The following is a 21,157-nucleotide window of genomic DNA, read 5'->3' on the forward strand; positions in this document are numbered from 1 at the left end:
TCACTGACCAGATCTCTATCGAGGACATTGTTTAGATAAGCTGCAGACCATTAAATATTTTGTCCTATAGAGGTATTTACATTTTACATTATCAGCTCGATTTTATCCATGATAAAACAAATAATTAATTTGTTTTGTCCTTGTCCGTATTTTGTCGGCATCAACAGGAACAACATACACATGCTTCGTAGCTTCCTTCCAACACCCTCCTCCTCAACAAGTTGGCATTGATCCTTCAAGTTTATGGCGCCGATAATTTGGTTTCTTTGATGAATGTTTGTTCTAATTAGGCTCTAACAAAAAATATATCCTTTGCAATATCAAAGGTCAACAATTAGGTTTCGGATTTTCATTTTGTGTTAAATGGGAACACTTGTTGATGTGCCAAATATTACCTTGCAGTGTACAATGATATCAGTATCAATTAAAAGGGGCATCCCACTAGGACTATTGGCTAAATATAGACATAAACCATGTATGCCCATGAAAGTGAAAATACACTCAAGAAAAGAGTAGAGGTGACCTTAGGTTGTTTTCAACTGCTGTCAGACTTGATGGTCAGTTTCTGTGTGAAAGGAGTGAGATATCGTTGTGTGATCTTTGAAGGAAATATGAGAGAGAGAAATGTGAGGGAAAAACTGATGTGATGATAGTTAGACTCTCCTGGTTCAAGGGGCAGTGGGGTTGCCTAGCGGTGAAAGTGTTCCCTCGACGCAGGTTCGATTTCCCACATGGGTACAATGTGTGAAGCCCATTTTTGGTGTCCCCCAACAGGATATTGCTGGAATATTGCTAAAAACGGCATAAAACCATACTCACTCACTCACTCACTCACTCACTCACTCACTCACTCACTCTTGGTTCATGTGCTTCAGACTAATTGTGACACTTCAAGCTGTAGTGATATTCCCCTGAAGACTCCTTACAGCTGAGATCAAATTGTTCACACCTGAGATGTCCTGATTATCTTGACCATTGGTAAAATGAGGCAGGTCACCCAGGCTAATGTGGTAATGAGATTACACCGAGAGAGTGTTAAGCCCAGTTCACTCACTTACGATGACTAAATGATGTTAATGATGTGTGTTGTGTCTTTGAGAAGATATCAAACTGAATGCTTGTTTTTCCAGAATGTGGACTCTGGACGGCACAGGAACTGTGCGGCGACGAAACAAGACAATAGTCACACCCAAGATGGCCATGGAGAGCTTCCGGTTCTCCTTCCTCAACTCGGAGGGTAAGTACTGCATCTTCCAGGAACCAATTGGAAATATATTCCATATTCCAGGGACCAAATAGACCCTTAGTTCAATTTTCCAGTGACTATGTGGACCTGTGTTCCATTTTTTAGCAACCATTTTGGGCCTGTAGTTCATCATTCAGGGACCAGTTGACCCCTATTTCAATTTTCCAGGGACTATATGGACCTGCAGTCCATTTTCCAGGGACCATTGGGACCCGTATTCTATTGTTCAGGGACCATTTGGACCCGTATTCTATTGTTCAGGGACTATATAGACCTGCAGTCCATTCTCCAGGGACCATTGGGACCCATATTCTATTGTTCAGGGACCATTTGGACCTGCAATCCATTTTTCAGTTATAGCCCGGTCTCATTTACTTTTTTTCAGGGAACTGCTTGTTTCTAGTTTCCTTCCTGTCCATGAAACTATAGCTATTTCTTCGACAGAAAATGTAGTTTGGTTCCACCATCGTGGGGAATACCCCTGTCTCACAGTGACTTGTGGGCAATGTTTCTTGTTTCACTCACTCACTTACTCACTCAAAATCACTCTCACTTTCTCTCTTTCACTCACTCACTCACTCACTTTCTCTCACTTGCTCACTCTAGAGGCTGTTAATGTAGGTTACAGGGATGGTTCTACACTCCACTAGTGGGAGACAGGCACTCTGTTTTTTGTGAACTTTTTATGAGGTCTGGATCAGGTTTTCCTCAACATCTGTTAAGAAACTTAAATATCTTGACAAATTCCTTCCTGCAATGTAGAAGATAGGTTAGTCTTGTCAAATGTAAGATGCATTGTCGGTGTCGAACAGTCATCATGGTTTTTGTTACGTGTTAGAAAGAAGATTAACGACTTTGAGGTTTTGAGATTCCCAAGGTTGGACTGTTATCACTGTAACCTTTGTCCTTAAACCTTGTATGAGTATTGAAACCATCTTCCCATGCAGCAGTTAAAATATAAATGGCATATTTATGATAAAGTTCAAGAGTTCTATAGGAACTGGTAGGTAATGGAAAAATCACTTGTATCTGTTGATTTTGAAAGAAGATTTCACTTGAACGAGTCTTGTTGAATGTACTTCTGAGAGACAGGGCATCTTCTATATTGCTGATTTATAATGGAAATGATACTATAGTGTTACCATTTCTTGATTTATTAGACGTTTTGATGATCTTATGTAAAAATTTGATTATGAAGGAACTGGCTTTGTATTTCTTATGGATGGAATTTTGGAATTATTAGGATCAGAATAAGCAAGTGATTCTTTGTCTTATCTTAGCCATTCATGAGACAGATCAGAATGATAGCAGTGTATCTCTGTTTTACATACTGTTCAATGTTTTTGGTAATTGCCAATTGTCTGTAAGTGTTGCTGCAGACGGCTTTCTGAAGTCATCACTTTTCGGCCATGTTGATGGTGTCTGTAAGTGAAGGGTTGGTCTCTGACAGAAACATCTGAGAGATGATTTGGACTTGGCTTGACTGAAAAACAAACCTGATTTCCTGCTATCAGGCTGGCCAACAATTTAGCCAGGTCTGTTGCTTATCTAACTTGATTTGGCATTGTTTGTGGCAATTTATCATTGTCCACTGATTGCACGTTTTTGTTCCCTGGCCACGACTTGACCAGCCTGAGTCCCTGTATTGTCTTGATTGAACGGATGTGAGCTGACTGTCTATATGGTTAATTGGGGCTTGTTTATTTTGACTGTACCATTAGATTAACTTGTTTGGGGATTTTCAAGATTTGCAACCCACGTTGGAAAATAATATGCAAAAATGAAAGTCAACCCTGAAGAAATCCTGAAAATAGTGAACATCTTGTCTTTTTAGAATTTATTGAATTTATTTTATTTATTTAATTTTACTCTAAGCAGTGATAAATATCATTTCTCAGGTTGTTTTGTATTAGTCAATAGGCAGGATAAGATATAAACATTATGAGCATTTAATTGTTGATTTGAGATTGATTTCTTTAAAAAAATTGTTTTGATGAAAATTGTTTTGATACAATTTGTAACAGAAATACCGGTACGTCAAAAATGATGTTCTGGTAGTAACATATCACTTTCAGTTGCAAAATGAAAATAGACCTATAACCTTAGTTTTGAGAATAAAGTGCGCCAGAAACCTTTTGTTAAACAGCAGCCTAACATATGTATAGAGCTAAAGAAAAGGAAGTTGAGTCACACTGATCGAGGATACCTATGATGACAGCATCTTTCTTCATGACAACTATCTCTTCTGAGTGACGCTACAACCAGCAGGATGCCTTGTTAAGTTGATGTCATTGTTGGTTATCTAAAGGAACTCGCCAACTGTCAAGAAGGCCGGCTGTCAGTGCCTGGGTCGGGGTATTTAACCACAGTAAACCCTTTGAATCATCATGGAGCTGGGTAAATTGATAGGATTTATCTCTCGGAGGTATGACTGGGATATTTAATGCTGTCAAAGGTCTGTGGGCTATCAAAGGGTCTTTGAAATTTTGTAAAGTTTTTCTTAAAATAAAAACAGGAAGGTATGCTTTCAGGTGCCAATAAAAGGACTTTCATGTCACATATTCGATCAGTCCAGAATTACAGAAATCTTAGTCCTCACTGTCGTTTTAAACATGATATTCAGGTGTCTTTGATTCTGGTTTGACACTGCAGCTACCAGTAATCCAGTTATCATGATGGCTGGTGAAGTGAGGTGAAATTGGGTTTAACGTCGTGCTTGAGAATATTTCGCTCATATGACGACGTGCATGCGTGTGTATGTGTATGTGCGTCTGCTTGTACTAGCCCAGACTGAAGCTGGTTTTATAGTGCTAGCCCACTGAGATACCATGCCGCAGTGAAGCAGGAATACCCCACTCAGACACATTATACTGACTCGGAGCCGACCAGTCCTTGTTGTACCCATTAATGCCGAGAGCCAGACAGGGACCAACAAGTACCATATTTTAACGTCTTTTTGGTATGACGCGGTCGGGGATCGAACCCGCGACCTTCCGCTCTCCGGGCGGACGCTCTAACCACTACACCACGGAGGCGGTCTCATGATGGCTGGTACATAATTTACCAGTAGTGTTGGGAATTGGTTAATGTCTCATAATTGATGATTGGTTTATTACAACCGATCAGTCATTGAAAATAATTGGTTAGTGTCATGTATCAATGTTACTGTTATGTTTGTTGATGCACAAAAACGTAAGGAAAAAACATGTAGTTCTTTTTTTAAATTTTTTTTTTACATCTTTAAAGGATGACTGGTATGTTAGGAACATTTATTTCCTGGAGTCTTTAAGATAAATTCAAACATAACTTGGAATGAGCTTGTAGTGCTTATGAAATGTAAATTTAATGACACAGACAAAACCAACCTTGTGAAAAATATTGTTGATGCAAACAAGTGTTCCAAAATTGTTTGTGTTCGATTATGAGAACCAGACGAACCAGTGATTGACGTCAACTGCAGTGTTCTGTAACAGTGGGGTTAAGGAGGTGCAGTGAACCAGGCCGGCAACCAATAATTCAGTGTACAACTAGCTTAGTTTGCTGTGGCCAGTTCCAGCCCAGATTAATTGATAATTCCCGTGGGACAGTGGGGTAGCCTAGTGGTTCATCATGCTGAAGACTGGGTTTGATTCCCCACATGGGCACAAGGTGTGATGCCCATTTCTGGTGTCCTCTGCCATGATACTGCTAAAATCAATATAAGACCCAACTCACTCACCTACTCACTCACTCACTCACTCACTCACTCACTCACTCACTCACTCACTCACTCACTCGCTGATGATAATTCCCCGACAAACCAGCCAATGTGGTAAGAATATTGAATGTCTTTTGTGCTTTCTTAAAAATAACTGTACTTTGTACTTCTACGTGTGTGATAAATATTGGCAAGAAGAGAAAAAGGTGTCTTGTTTTAAACACACAAAACACAAGTAAACTTTGTTCAAGAGAACACCAGATCTAATGAAATCTTTTCTCCACCATGAGAAGTTAAGTAGCTTACAACAAATGCTCAGTTTTTTTATTGTGGGTAAAGGAAATGAGAGAGTTTTGTGGAAACAGTGAACATGTGCCAAGTAATTGCCACACTTCCTGTCTGAGGCTCCTTCTCCTCCAGGGGGCGCTGCAATATGTATTTGTTATATACCCAACGGATGCTTGTCAGAGTATGCACTGTTTGATAGTCAAGGTGTTCAGGGAGGCAGACTGTTGAAGGGATCAGGGCTTAAAGGATTCAGGTAAGTTGATCATGGATGTATGGGTTATAGTTGGCTGGACTGTTGAGAATATATAACCTGACAGGATTTATATTCTTGTTCCTGCTCATGTTGTGCCGGTATCTTCTATTGATTGTTTCCCATGGATGTTTAGTACCCACAGAGGGAAGGAATATCAGCAAGAAGGTATTTATCTAGACAATAGAGGCTAATAAGTGGACCCAAATCTGCTGCAAATGTCAGGAAGTAATCCTGAACTGGAATCCAAACTTGCCAGTTTGTGCTGTTTTGTTAAACCTTATGTTGGGTTTTGTCGAGGTTACTTTAGGACCAGTTAACAGGATGGGATGTTATGCTTTGTAATGCATTGTTGTGTTGAATTCAGTAAAGTACAATGTTAGATTCCTCTGAATGTAGGAAAGTTGAAAACTGAAATGAATGTATAGATTTGATCAAAGTGATTATTAGTGACTGCCCATTGCAATTAGTTTGGAATCATGATGTATTCCAGCTGAAATGAAATGTTCATGTCAAGAGAAGTGTTCCATTTATAACATATGGTATTCATATCAATATCATCATATTCCCTCTTTTGCTCAATTATGACACATCAGGAACCTGTAGTTGTTGGTTCGTGTCCCAAGTTGCCCTGGTAATGTTTCCAGATTTTTCAGCACCTTACCTGTGCTTCAGAAAAGTAGTTAATGTCGAGACTGTGTTTGCTCGTACATGAAGCTGGCAGGAAACGATGTAACTGAAATACTGTTCAAAGTTAGGTTAAACCCAACTCACTCACTCTGTCACTCTCTCATGAAGTTGAAGAACTTTATCTCCTTGTTGACTGAATGTCTTCAGCGTATCATTGAAGTGACATCCACACCGACGGTCAACTGTTAATAAAGAGTCTATGGGAACTTCTGTTCACAACGTATCACCTTTTGTACAATTTTTGTTTACAGAGTTAACTACAGGTCATAACAAAATGGAAATGTGGGTCTAAGATTTTAGAAGTCATAGATTGGTCTATTGTTGCTTTAGGTACCAGGTGTTTGGAGTTGTTATGAAAGCATACAGTGCCATTTTCAGGGAGGCAATGGGCAAACACTCCATCGTATTTGAACCCTAATTCTTGTGTTGTCATTTCAATGTTGTGATAGTGGGATAAAAGTAGTTTGGACTTCGTACTACAAGGGTACGTAGGCTCTGGGCTTCATACCATCAGCCACTGGTTGGGTCAGGCAGGCACTGGTTGGGGACTTCACACCATCAGCCACTGGTTGGGACCAGACTTCATACCATCAGCCACTGGTTGGGACCAGACTTCATACCATCAGCCACTGGTTGGGACCAGACTTCACACCATCAGCCACTGGTTGGGACCAGACTTCACACCATCAGCCACTGGTTGGCACCAGACTTCATACCATCAGCCACTGGTTGGGACCAGACTTCACTCAGGCACTGGTTGGGCACCAGACTTCACACCATCAGCCACTGGTTGGGGACTTCATACCATCACTGGTTGGGGACTTTACACCATCAGCCAAATCAGGCACTGGTTGGGACCAGATCTAACTGTTGGGACCAGACTTCATACCATCAGCCACTGGTTGGGACCAGACTTCATACCATCAGGCACTGGTTGGGACCAGACTTCATACCATCAGGCACTGGTTGGCACCAGACTTCACACCATCAGCCACTGGTTGGGACCAGACTTCATACCATCAGGCACTGGTTGGCCAGACTTCATATCATCAGGCACTGGTTGGCAACAGACTTCATACCATCAGCCACTGGTTGGCACCAGACTTCACACTATCAGCCACTGGTTGGCACCAGACTTCACACTATCAGCCACTGGTTGGCCACAGGCTTTACACTAAATCGGCAGGATCTAATGTGATCTTTGTGCATGTAGAGTATGGGAATTACATCATTCATAATACCTACATTGTGGATATGTGTAGTTAGTAGTGGGGCTGATCCTTGAAACTGAAGAAGAACAGATGGACACCTGTGTCGTCTTTCTCTGAAGGCTGTAGAGTTGCTTATTCTTTCTTTCACTGGTTTGTTTTGCCCAGACCCAGGATTTATGCAAACTCCTGTGATATACCTTGAATATTACTGACTGCTGACCCCTCACTCATCCATACACCCACTGAAAGCCATACTCACTCACTCATCCATACACCCAGGGAAAACCATACTCACTCACTCATCCATACACCCACTGAAAGCCATACTCACTCACTCATCCATACACCCACGGAAAACCATACTCACTCACTCATCCATACACCTAAGGAAAACCATACTCACTCACTCATCCGTACACCCACTGAAAACCATACTAACTCATCCATACACCCATTGAAAACCATACTAACTCACTTATCCATACACCCACGGAAAAACATACTCACTCACTCATCCATACACCCACGGAAAAACATACTCACTCACTCATCCATACACCCACGGAAAACCATACTCACTCACTCATCCATACACCTACGGAAAACCATACTAACTCATCCATACACCCATGGAAAACCATACTAACTCACTTATCCATACACCCACGGAAAAACATACTCACTCACTCATCCATACACCCACGGAAAACCATACTCACTCACTCATCCATACACCAATGGAAAACCATACTCACTCACTCATCCATACACCCACGGAAAACCATACTCACTCACTCATCCATACACCAATGGAAAACCATACTCACTCACTCATCCATACACCCACGGAAAACCATACTCACTCACTCATCCATACACCAATGGAAAACCATACTAACTCACTTATCCATACACCCACGGAAAACCATACTCACTCACTCATCCATACACCCACGGAAAACCATACTCACTCACTCATCCATACACCCATGGAAAACCATACTCACTCACTCATCCATACACCCATGGAAAACCATACTCACTCACTCATCCATACACCTAAGGAAAACCATACTCACTCACTCATCCATACACCTAAGGAAAACCATACTCACTCACTCATCCATACACCCATGGAAAACCATACTCACTCACTCATCCATACACGTAAGGAAAACCATACTCACTCACTCATCCATACACCCACTGAAAGCCATACTCACTCACTCATCCATACACCTAAGGAAAACCATACTCACTCACTCATCCATACACCCACTGAAAACCATACTCACTCACTCATCCATACACCCACTGAAAGCCATACTCACTCACTCATCCATACACCCACTGAAAGCCATACTCACTCACTCATCCATACACCCACTGAAAGCCATACTCACTCATCCATACACCCACGGAAAACCATACTCACTCACTCATCCATACACCCACGGAAAACCATACTCACTCACTCATCCATACACCCATGGAAAACCATACTCACTCACTCATCCGAAACATTAGAGTAATTGGAGGAATGTTTAATTCCATGTTGTTTGGAGACAATGACAGGGTGCAACAAAAGCAGATGGCTCATTTAAGCTGCATTTTTACAAATCACTGCCAACATCAGTGTTCCAGAAACCGTATCAGAGGTCTTTTGAGCTGAGAGTTGATCCATATCGCGGATCAGCCCCTCAAGGCATGGCGAGTTCTTCCATTTAAACAAAGAAATATTGACCGAAATATTAGTTGTGTAAAAGAACCTGACAACATTCTTCCACGTTTGCATCAGATTGTGTCATGAGCTCAGCGTCATTCCTTTGGGTTAGTGCTGTTTTTTTGTTGTCTTTTTTAATTTATCTGAATCAAGTATGTATAACTCATTTCCTTTTTTTTGTCTGACTGTGATTGAATAGGCAATTATGTCACACCCTAATAAGAATCCTGGATAAATTCTTTATAGGAATGCAATAAAAATGTTAATTTTCCCGAAAATTCCATCATCATGTTTACTATGTAGGTGCATAGTGAAATAGGGCTGCACAGTGTTTTGACATGGGAGAGTGTTGAAGCATATTGCATAGGGATAAGGCAGCTGGTAAAGAAATTGGATAGGTTCACTGACTTATATAACCCAAGGCCAGCAGTAGAGAGCTTAATTGGTTCTTCTAGGGTCTGCCCTCACTGGAAGGACAACATGGTAGAAAAAGGCTTTGTTTTAGAGCCGTGCCGGTAGATTCAGCACTGTCCCTGTTGATGTATGGCATTGGACAATTTCTGACAGAAGTTTATGTATAAGCTAGCTAATCTCTCAGACTTGTTATTGGCCTGAGTCCTATGACGTCAGAGAAAGAAGTTTTTGCCATCACTGGTGAAATCGACAGAATTGGACGTTTGGTGTTATGGATTTTTCAATATCTGTAGAGCGGCTTCCTTCTATTGGGCCTGGTGAATGTGCTTCGTAAATCAATAGTTACGCTTGGGTGTGCTGTGGAAACAACCACAGGATATATGCAGAAGGATTCTACCAAATGGGCTTTTCTGTGAAGAATTTCCACATTTCCCCGACTGACGTAGTGAAACAGGGAGGTCTGCACTGACTGTGGTACCAGGTGAAGTAAACATGGGAAGTTTAGACATGTATTTGTTTTAATTGAAGCTGCCAAGAACTATGCATTGAATGGATACTTAGACCAACTCCCACTGGAGAAGCAGACGTCATCACTTGGCAAAGAATCAGCTGACTCGCTCAGAAGGTTATAACTCCAATGGGATTGAGATCTTTAGAATATATGCTACCATACAGTTAGGGAGGGATTGAGAGTCTGGTGTGTGCTTTCGCGGATTGGATTGTTCGTATGTTCCGAGGAAGCCTTTGATGTACCTTTGAATCTGTGTTCACTGTAAGTAACAAAGACTGATAGTCGTTTTCCAGTTTACCATGGTGATCAATTGTTGTTATCTACAAAGACAAATCGCTGGTTTTCGTAGATAGATTGCAGGATGTTTTCAAGCTTGTCTTTGAAATTGTGTTTAGGTTTTATTTCTGTTTGAGTTCTTGTGACATCTTATAGGTGAAAATTAAGTACTTGGTGATTGACCGTTTGAAGTTGGATATTGAAAAACAGAAAGAAAATGGATTTCAGATAACTTCATAAAAAGCTATCGTCTGATTGAATGATTAAGTCTAAGTTTCTTATAAATTGTTACTCTTTGTAAACAGATGCAGACAGAGAGAACCAACAGATTTTTGAAAACGTTACAAACGTAAACGTATGCCAAGGTTTTGCAATCATGAGGTATAGCTGGAAACTACAGAGGGGTTTTATTGCCAGTTGGGGTATACGAGGCAATAGCATGATAGGAACTGCTGATCAGGATAATTTGATTGGATGATTACTCAGCCAGCAGTGAGTATGGCATGAATTTATATGGCATGGTACTTACACAATTGGCATGAAAGGGAAGTGATCTGAGGTTGAGTTTGTAACCAGTATGGAAACTGTCAGGAATTAGAAGCCTCAGTTGATTTATGGAGGTTTCAGGTTGCCTCTGTTTTGGTTTGTCCATATTTCTAAATCTGATGGTGTTCACACTTATCGTGTATGTTATCTATGTTATCAAGAATGTTTTGAGAGAAAAACAACAACAACCAGTATGCCAAGATGTAAGTACTTGAGTTAGTTGTAACGAATGCTGGCCAAAGCTTCCAACACAGTGTTGCTGCAGTTTGATGATATTTCACTGATTTGTCATATGACTGTATTCCTGTATTCTTTATTGTGTATTAATCACTTTTCAGATTGTTACAGTTTCTTTTTTTGCTTTCCTCTGTTGCCGGAGATACCCCAGCAAAAGCTTCAATAATATTCTGTTTAATCATTGAAAATGTCCCCAATTGCCATTTTGGAAGAAATTGGTCTTAGGTTGATGCAGTTTGTCATGTGGAGTTGTGTCCCCTTGCTACACCAGGATTCAGTTATCAGTGAATTGAATTGTAGCATGAATGAGCATTGTATATTACTCAAAAGAAGTATACACCATATATTTTTATATGGCTACAGTAAAAATCTGTCATGACCATTGGGTGATCTCTTACTTGTTTTGAGTGGTATACTTTTTATCTGAACATCATTACCTGCATTAGTTCGAGCAATTCTTTTAACATTGTGTTGATATGCCATGATAGAACTGAAGCACTATGTATGTTATTCTAATGAATGTCCAACTTATGCTGACTCCTTTCACTGTTACAGAGAACCAGGATGTTAACTTCGATGCAATTCTTGGAGAACTTTGTGAGCTGGAAACGCAGCTGAATACAACTCAAACTGAGCTCTCACGTAGCCTGGGTGGATACCCGGCTGAGATGGTCAACGAACATCAGCCACACGAAAAGAAAGATGGAGGTGGTGGGGGAGGAGGAGGAAGTGGTGGAGGGGGGAGTGATATGATTCAGGCGGAGCTTGACGCCCTCGCGGCCGAGATCACACAAGGATTAGGATACCGCAACAACGTACATGTATACAATGGACAAACAGTGGATACCACTTATGACACAGGTGAAACAGACTCGGCTTTCTCGGACAATGCCTCGTTGCCATCTTCCGAATCCTTCACTTCCATGGTAACGGTGTCGTCTTCTGCAGATACGACGTCTTCGTCTTCCGGAGATACTTGCAGTACTAGTAGTGCTATGTCCGCAGCAACGCTGCAAGGAGAGGTAAGCTTTATGATAATATTTTGATAATTTGTGATGTCATCATTTTGTTTGCTTGAGGTTATATTGTCGCTTCCAGTTTGTGACAGGAGTTTGCTGAGGTTTTGTTTGTTGTCTCCAGTTCAGGATGAGAGTTGCTTGAGCTATGTATTTGTCTCCAGTTCAGGATGAGAGTTGCTTGAGCTTATGCATGTTGCCTCAGTTAGTGACAAAGTTTGCTTGTTGCCTCCAGTTAGTGACCGGAGTTTGCTTCAGGCTATGTTTGTTGCCTCCATTTGGAGACAGGAGTTTGCTTGAGCTTATGCTTGTTAGCGACAGAAGTTAGCTTGTTGCCTCCAGTTAGCGACAGAAGTTTGCTTGTTGCCTCCAGTTAGCGACAGAAGTTTGCTTGTTGCCTCCAGTTAGCGACAGGAGTTTGCTTCAGGCTGTTTGTTGCCTCCAGTTAGTGACAGGAGTTTGCTTCAGGCTATGTTTGTTGCCTCCATTAGGAGACAGGAGTTTGCTTCAGGCTATGTTTGTTGCCTCCATTAGGAGACAGGAGTTTGCTTCAGGCTGTTTGTTGCCTCCAGTTAGTGACAGGAGTTTGCTTCAGGCTATGTTTGTTGCCTCCATTAGGAGACAGGAGTTTGCTTGAGCTTTATGCATGTTGCCTCAGTTAGTGATAGACGTTTGCTTTTGCCTCCAGTTAGCGACAGAAGTTTGCCTTCGGTTAGTGACAGGAGTTTGCTTCGTGCCTCCATTTATTGAAAGGAGTTAGCTTGAGGTTATGTTTGTTGCCTCCAGTTAGTGACAGGAGCTTGCTTGTTGCTTCCAGTTAGTTGGTTGCAGGAATTTGTTTGAGCTAATGCATCTTGCCCTCGGTTAGTGACAGGAGTTTGCTTGTGACTATGTTTGTTTCCTTCAGTTAGTAACACATTTCTGGTGTCCCCTGCCATGATATAGCTGGAATATGGTTAAAAGCAGCGTAAAACTGAACTCACTCACTCACTCAGTTAGTAACTGGAGTTTGCTTCTTGCCCCCTGTTAGTGACAGGAGTTTGTTTGAGCTAATGCATCTTGCCCCCGGTTAGTTGTGTTTGAGCTAATGCATCTTGCCCCCTGCCCCCTGTTAGTGACAGGAGTGTGTTTGAGCTAATGCATCTTGCCCCTGGTTAGTGACAGGAGTGTGTTTGAGCTAATGCATCCTGCCCCCTGTTAGTGACAGGAATTTGTTTGAGCTAATGCATCTTGCCCCCTGGTTAGTGACAGGAGTTTGTTTGAGCTAATGCATCTTGCCCCCTGTTAGTGACAGGAGTTTGTTTGAGCTAATGCATCCTGCCCCCTGGTTAGTGACAGGAATTTGTTTGAGCTAATGCATCTTGCCCCACGGTTAGTGACAGGAGTTTGTTTGAGCTAATGCATCTTGCCCCCTGTTAGTGACAGGAGTTTGTTTGAGCTAATGCATCTTGCCCCCTGTTAGTGACAGGAGTTTGTTTGAGCTAATGCATCTTGCCCCACGGTTAGTGACAGGAGTTCGTTTGAGCTAATGCATCTTGCTCCCGGTTAGTGACAGGAGTGTGTTTGAGCTAATGCATCTTGCCCCCGGTTAGTGACAGGAGTGTGTTTGAGCTAATGCATCTTGCCCCCGGTTAGTGACAGGAGTGTGTTTGAGCTAATGCATCTTGACCCCCGGTTAGTGACAGGAGTTTGCTTCATGCCCCCTTTATTGAATTGAAAGGAGTTTACTTGAGCTTATGTTTGTTGCCGCCAGATAGTGACAGTGATCTTCCATGCTGTTTTGATGACTTTTTTGCTGGCTGTGTATAGTTTTTGTAATCTTTTCATTAGATCAGTTTGTGAGCAGGATTTGTAATTGTCAAATGTTACAAAAGCAACACGGAGTGTATATCACACTCAACAAGAAGTTAAAAAGTACAGTGACTTTGACATTTCACAGGAAGTTGGAATTTTTTTTTACATCAAAGAAAAAGTATAGAAAATAACTTAAGTTTCAGAAAACATGAAGTATGGAGAAAACTTTTAACTTTGAGTGAGTTGGGTTTGGCTGAGGTTTTTATATTTATCAAATATTAACACCTTCACATGGAAGAACACCAAAAGTGCTTTTCACTTTGATGCTGTATGAGACTGAGTGTTGATTAGGACTGTTTGGTTGCAGCATTGTCAGGGTATTTGCCAGGAATAAAGAAATGTCCGGTGTGTCACTTATGTTTTCTTGTTGCGTTCCTCTTCAAAATACTTTATCTATCTTAGCTTTTCGTGTTTCTGTGACAGTTAGTCTAATCTGATCAACAGAATGACAGAACCATTTCTTGTAACACTTTCTGTTGTGCCTTTACCATTGTATCTGTGTGTTGAAAGGAAACCCAGTGTGTTGTTGTATTATCAGTATAGCCAGGGTATTATGTTGGTGTGCTTACATCTTCTGTTGTATCGTTACATATAATGCTGTGTTACCCAGGTACAACATTAACGTTGTTCTGTTAAGTGTCATGTCATATGGCCCAAGTATAATGTTGTCTTAGACAGGTATATTATGTTGTATTGCACTGGAAAAATGTTCATTTGGCCAGGTATAATGTCATATTGCCAATGTATAGTGGCGTATTATGCAGGTTTAATGTCGTATTGTGCAGGTGTAATGTCATATTGTCTTGGTATAATGTCATGTTGTCAAGGTATGATATTGTATTATCCAGGTATAATGTCATAATGCCCTGGTATTATGTCATGTTGTACTAACTAAAATGCTGTACATGGTACCAGTAACATAACGTTATATTGGTTGAATCTGGTTTAATCAATGTCCCTGGTTTTAGAAAGTTGACCCCAGAGAACATGTGGCAGGTAAAGAAAGGGCTGCTATGGTTTACAGATATACATTAGCAATCTCGTCACATCTACACATCTTTATTTTTACACACTCTGTTTCGGAAGCACAGGAAGTCACGCGGCGCGTGACTCACACATGTGTGCCGGGTCTGCTGTTGGAGAACTCAAACATCCAACAGCTTCACGTTTCTCTAGCAACGGGAGCTGTCTTTAAGTGCAAGAAAACTGTTTTTGCGTTTTGTGTTCAAATCTGATGTACATACTCATATGAGCTGTTTGGACAGTCTGTTAAGTGCCTGAATGGCTTGGCAATATGGTCAACTATGATTTATGGTGGGGGAAAGAAGATAAATTGTTGTTCTGAGCATATTTCTATAAAAAAATATTTGTTTAGTGACATGTTAAGAAAGATAGGGGCATCTTTGAGCATCAAAGTTTTTTGTACAAGCACTAAAAAAAGAAAGATATCAGTGAAAATTTCAATATTAGGATCAGATATAATGAAAATAAGATTAAAAAGTGTATGAACAAAATAAGATTAACATTAAGTGTGTGCTCTAGTTTCTGTGTTTCTAGGCTTTGCACTGAATAGGAAAAATAGGTGACCTACATCCAATATCAAAATATTTAGAAATATTGTATATGAATAATAAACACAACACATTGACACTTAAACATGTTCAAACCCATCGGCCTACAGTTGTCTCGTGTCTTACACACCCCTCTTCCTTAAACTTGAACTCTTCTCCATATTGTCTTGTGACTGTTCCATATTAGCTGGAGGGTGTACATTTCAAGTGCGTTGTTTAATGTTGCAGCTAAGTAGTCCCTGGTCTATTTATTCAACTCCGCCCAACATGCCCGTTACTTTAGGATTACATCTGGATGCCAAACTTTGAGGGAACAATCTGATTGGTCCACCATGACTCAGTTCTGGTGTTCGTGTTGTCGATTGTATTGTCGTTTATGGCGCTTCGGTTCAACAGTGGCGCTACTTTCAAAATAGAATTGTTAGTCACCTGAAAACCGTTGTTCCTGTAAGTAATAACATGAGGCAGAAGCTGTATATATAAGACTTGTCACCAAAAAACGAGAACATTTGTTGTGCTTGAAGTTGAGTTTAAAATATGAAGAACCCTCATACCCTTATCAAGGAATTCCTCAAGGTGAGATGCTAATATTTACTTTATAAGTTAAAATTTTATAATAATCATATTTGATTTTATAGTTCTGTCATTTTGCAGATTAATTAGATTATTTGATGTGTCACTACTTATATTTCAATATGTTGGACCGATATAAATCAAGTTAGAGTTCAACAACTCTCATGTGTGGAGACTTGCAAATACTGTCTGAAGTAAATGTGTTTAAGAAGAAATGCTGATTATGTGAATTTGCTTGATTTTTGTCACCTTTTCAAATATTTGAGATCTGTAAGAAATGGAAATAATACCAGCACTTGTACACAAGTTCATGTAGCTTGTTGACAATGATTTGAAGTAACACAAATTGATTTATGGATTTAGCAACACCTCAAGACATGGCCATGCCTGTCAGAGTGAGTGTACAGATGATCAATCCAAACCCAGCCAGTCGATCAAACAGAATTTATGACTGTATGTCTGTGGTATTTGATACTTTCAACAATAATAACAATATATTTTTACTTTTTTAAATCTAAATTTATGTGGTTAGCAGTATAATGTAAGGACAAGTTTGAATAATACAGCTGTATAAACATTTTCTGTTAATATCAGTTTTGTATTTGAATGGTATTTAGACGTGATACATATAAAAGCGAGAATTAATGGATGTCAACTTTGTTGTGTGGAACACCATGGTTTGGAGCATATGAAGGAGTAAGAATATGCTCCAAAACGACATGTTCCTCAAAATAAGAAGTTGACATCCATAAATTCTCATCTTTATATCAATTTCGTAAAAATTGTAAGTACTCTTATGCTGTTGAGTTGTCTATTAATGATAAATATATCCAACTTTGTCAATACCTACATATATTATATATATATTGTAATTAGATATTGTAAATGCTGTAGAGAGGCTCTAAGTAGAAGAACATATCCCAGTCTGTTTCACTACGTCATCCACCAAGCATCATATTCTCCAAGATCTTGTATCACTCTGATTTCTTAACAAGACCGTCAGTAGGACTGCTGCGGCAGAAGGGTATAAAGATTATATTTATTGCAGGAAGTAAAACTCCCGACTGCTGCAATGCGTAATTAGCAAGACTCATATGTTGCTTTTTAGTTCTGGATAAATGTTTCTGAAGAGGTAATATTTCTTGTGGGCAAATATGATAAGCCTCAGCCATGTTGTTATGAAAGCAAAGGAAATGGGTATTGCTTGGTTTGAGAGTAATTTCGTTGCTGTTGGTTAATTAGACGTGTGGTCTTAAGGGCACCATACACTTTCACGAAGGGAGGCATTAGAAGGAATGAAGGGTTTTGATAGACTCTAAAAGGTAATTGCTAATGAATGTGGAATTGGTAAATAATTCGCTGTGTTGATGTTGGTATGTGTTCAAAGGTAAGATGAGATATTTAGTTTGTAACATTCCACTCAGAAGCGGGCAATACTCTACTAACAACAAATATATGCACAGTAAATACAAAATACGTAGATTCTTTTCATATGAACAGGAGGGGCGATAGGGTAGCCTAGTGGTTAAAGTGGTTGCTCATCATGCTGAAGACACGGTTCGATTCCTGACTCCAATGCTCAAAAGGTTTTCGAAGACCTGGGTTTGATTACCTAAATGGTACAATGTGTGAAGCCCATTTCTGATGTCTCAAGCCTTGATATTGCTGGAATATTGCTAAAAGTGGTATAAAACCCAACTAACTCACTCACTCCTAGTGGCAATAAACCCAGCCGAAATATTACTGGAATGTTGCTGAAAACAGCGTAAAAACCATACTCACTCACTCATTCAGTTGAACTGTAATTTTCAAACAAATGTAATATAATGAAATGGAAACAATATGAGAATTCAGCAAAAACTGTTGTAATGTAACATACAAATTATTTAGAATTGTAGAGAATATGGATGTTTGAAATTGTTCTGTATAACAACTGTAGGTGTCATGTAGTGTAATTGAACAGCAATAGATGAGGCTTCAGGGGTGATGTGGGCATGTTTTTTTCTGCAGACTAAATGTTTTTTACTCCCACTTGTTTTCTTAATCAAGTCTGTGTTCATCTAATGTAATATTATTCAGTGACACTGAGAGTGTGAAACTTAAAAACTCTGGCTTTTCACAAAAATTGAAGTTAAGTCGATTAGGTTGCAAGAACATTGAGCAAGAACTTTTGTCAAATTCACTTTTATTCACTTAACATACAACAGCCTCATGCTTAATTTCAAACCTTACGTAACTTTATGTATGAGAAATAAAAACACATACATGAAGTTACTCTGGATTCTAAGAATTTTCTGAAGTCTTATTCATAAAAACTATAATTAACCCAGAATTAACCTTAAATATGGTGGAAATTCCCTCTAAGAGTTTCTTTCAGAGTACTTTCACTTGTCTTACAGCTAAAGTTACTGTCAGAGCTAGTAAAACTGCACTCCTAAGTGTAACTCTTAGCAAGTTCAGAGTGTTCAAAGACCATTCTGAAAATCTTTGTGAATAACAGCCCCAGTTTATTTGAGAAGAAATAGTGAAGATGTAGATCAGAATGCTCCACAATTGCCTTCATGTCGTATATCCGACTATGATCATCTACAGTGTTGCACATACTCATGCCATCCCAGAACATACTAGCAGCTTACCTTCTCCCACATGCACTAAGCTTAATGAATTTATCTCCTTAATTTGTCTGGATGTTCATTCCCTCCACGTAGAGGCTTCTGTGGGCTGAAGAATTGCCAAACCATTTTATCTTTGTGGGATGCACGTTCTGTCTCCTGCTAACCAGATCCCCAGACTTTTTGCCCAATTTGGTAGGTCTTCAATTAATAGTTTCCAGCAGTTTGTTGATGTAAGTCTTCTATCTGAAAGGAAACATCACGCCTTGTGTCAGGCTGCTTGAATATGCAGAAACAGGGCCCTTGTAGTTTGAGTTTGGGTATTGAACATGGATTCCAAAGGATTCACTGTCTGATGAGGGATTATATGGTTAATGGTGTTGTCTTATCTTCTCTGTGATTGTATTATTGAAAGTTGGGTATATACTTGTAGGATATATACTGTGAAATATATACTTGAGGTTTAACTTGTGGGATATATGCTGTCATATACATTAAGTTTAATCTTGTAGGATACATGCTATGATAAACACTAAACTCTGCATTTTGTAACCAATAGTTGTACACATAAATATTTCAAAATGTCTATTGATAAGGGAAGAAAGGGAAAGTGTTTCTGTAGATATCTTAGGTACCATTGTTCTTTGTTCATTGTTCTGAGGAGGATGTGGAATGTGTGGTTTTCCAGCATTGGCAGTGGATGGATGGGTTTAACTGTAGATGTATTGTTATGTATATTACGTAACATGTCGTGGTGCACGGTTTATTGCATGCAATGCATGTATAATGTGGTGTATGTATTGTACTGGCTTTAAATGTATTGTAGTTGACAGTGGGTGATATATGGTAGATGTGTGATATTTTGATATATGTACTATCTTACAATAGGCTATGCATTGAATATGTGTGATATTGTACAGTGGACCTTGTGTTATAGACTATATGTTGAATATGTGACATTGTGATATGTATAGTACATGTGTCATATTGTACAGTAGGCCATATTTTTGTATGATATTGTACAATAGCTTGTATATTGCATATGTGTGATATTGTACAATAGCTTGTATATTGCAAATGTGTGATATTGTACAATAGCTCGTATATTGCATATGTGTGATATTGTACAATAGCTCGTATATTGCGTATGTGTGATATTGTACAATAGTTCATCTATTGCATATGTATGATATTGCACCAAAGTTCATTTATTGCATATGTGTGATATTGTACAATTATATGTGGAATAGTAAATCCATGATGCATGCAACATATGTATGTTATTGTGACATTGACCAGTGTATATTTGTGTTATTCTCTGCCATCATCATTATGTCACCATGTCACCATTCTATCATATCTTCATGACCATGAACTTCCTTTTTTCCTTCCAATCACCATCATCATCTTCTCCAAGACAGGGACATAATTTTACAGTGTTTTTACATGGATAAGAGATGCATCTTCAGCAGATAGCCACAAGATCTGTACCAATGACTTTAATATCTTAAATCCTTGAATAAATGTGTGCCTTCAGTAGCTCCCTATTTGATAAAATGCCTGGGGAAAAGTTCCCTGTAAAAATTGATTACATAATAGTCCCCTTCCATATGTAAGTACATCTTCAATGCCGTAGTTTCAGTTAGTGGGGGGTTGATATGACTGAATGTTTAATATCATAATCAAACTTTTAATCTTTTTAAAGTATATGAAACCAAATTTAAAAAAATTAAATTCTAATGCCTCTCGGATTCAGATTCAGAATGTTTGGAAACAAAAGATCCAACACTTATTCAAAGATTTATGGTACAGTGGTTTCGAACTATTTGAAAACTGACGGTTTGTTTTGTGCGCTATCGATTCAGCACGTCCATATTTGTACTAATGATGTGCTACCTGTGCCTGTTGTAGATGCATGCACATGTACTTGCACATCTCATCAAGATAAAGGAGGGATTAGATAAAGAAAATGTTCCCCTTGTAAGTGTTGCAGACTCTCTTTCTTCTATCTTATCTCAACCCTCAACTCTTTCACCTCAATGTGTGGGGCCCTTTCTTGGACATTTTGTTTGTTTATTTCTAGTATGATTTTCATTAAATTTTTATCTTTAGCTTCTTATGGAAACCTAAAAAATCATCCATTCCTAGAAATAATGTACATTTTCATATACATGTGTGATATTAAACAATTTTTGAAAAGTTTAAACATTTTCAAGTATTAAGAGATTGTGTTATATACAAGGGAAAGGTTATTTTTGAGGGATAATTCATCTTATTATCTGGCTGTATTATGAATGTATCAGCTGCATTATAAATGGATGGGTCAGGGTTCAACACTACTACTAGCCTCAAATTTGTGAAAATCATGAAAGTGTGATATAGCACTAATGATGTCATCATCGATTAACTGAAGTAGTTTGAAAGAATGGGGTGTTCTTAACT

At 39.3% G+C, this 21,157-nt stretch overlaps 1 protein-coding gene across 8 annotated transcripts in view; it reads left to right on the forward strand.

The window, feature by feature from the left end:
• Nucleotides 1–21,157, forward strand: part of LOC124287962 (ras-associated and pleckstrin homology domains-containing protein 1-like) — a 201,174-nt gene that overhangs the window by 154,185 nt on the left and 25,832 nt on the right. For 5 of the 8 annotated variants that reach the window (XM_046724461.1, XM_046724460.1, XM_046724459.1 and 2 more), the window contains 3 exons: nt 1,131–1,237; nt 11,645–12,111; nt 20,627–20,695. In XM_046724461.1, the coding sequence (XP_046580417.1) occupies nt 1,132–1,237; nt 11,645–12,111; nt 20,627–20,695 (642 nt within the window). In that variant the 5' untranslated portion in view covers nt 1,131. Of the gene's footprint in view, nt 1–1,130; nt 1,238–5,406; nt 5,485–9,818; nt 10,292–11,644; nt 12,112–20,626; nt 20,696–21,157 lie in introns of those variants that run through there. The other 3 variants (XM_046724466.1, XM_046724465.1, XM_046724464.1) reach the window with 3 other exon arrangements.

This window comes from Haliotis rubra, unplaced genomic scaffold, assembly GCF_003918875.1.
Source record: "Haliotis rubra isolate DU_JTF1 unplaced genomic scaffold, ASM391887v1 Scf41, whole genome shotgun sequence".
Classification (NCBI taxonomy): Eukaryota; Metazoa; Mollusca; class Gastropoda; order Lepetellida; family Haliotidae; genus Haliotis; species Haliotis rubra.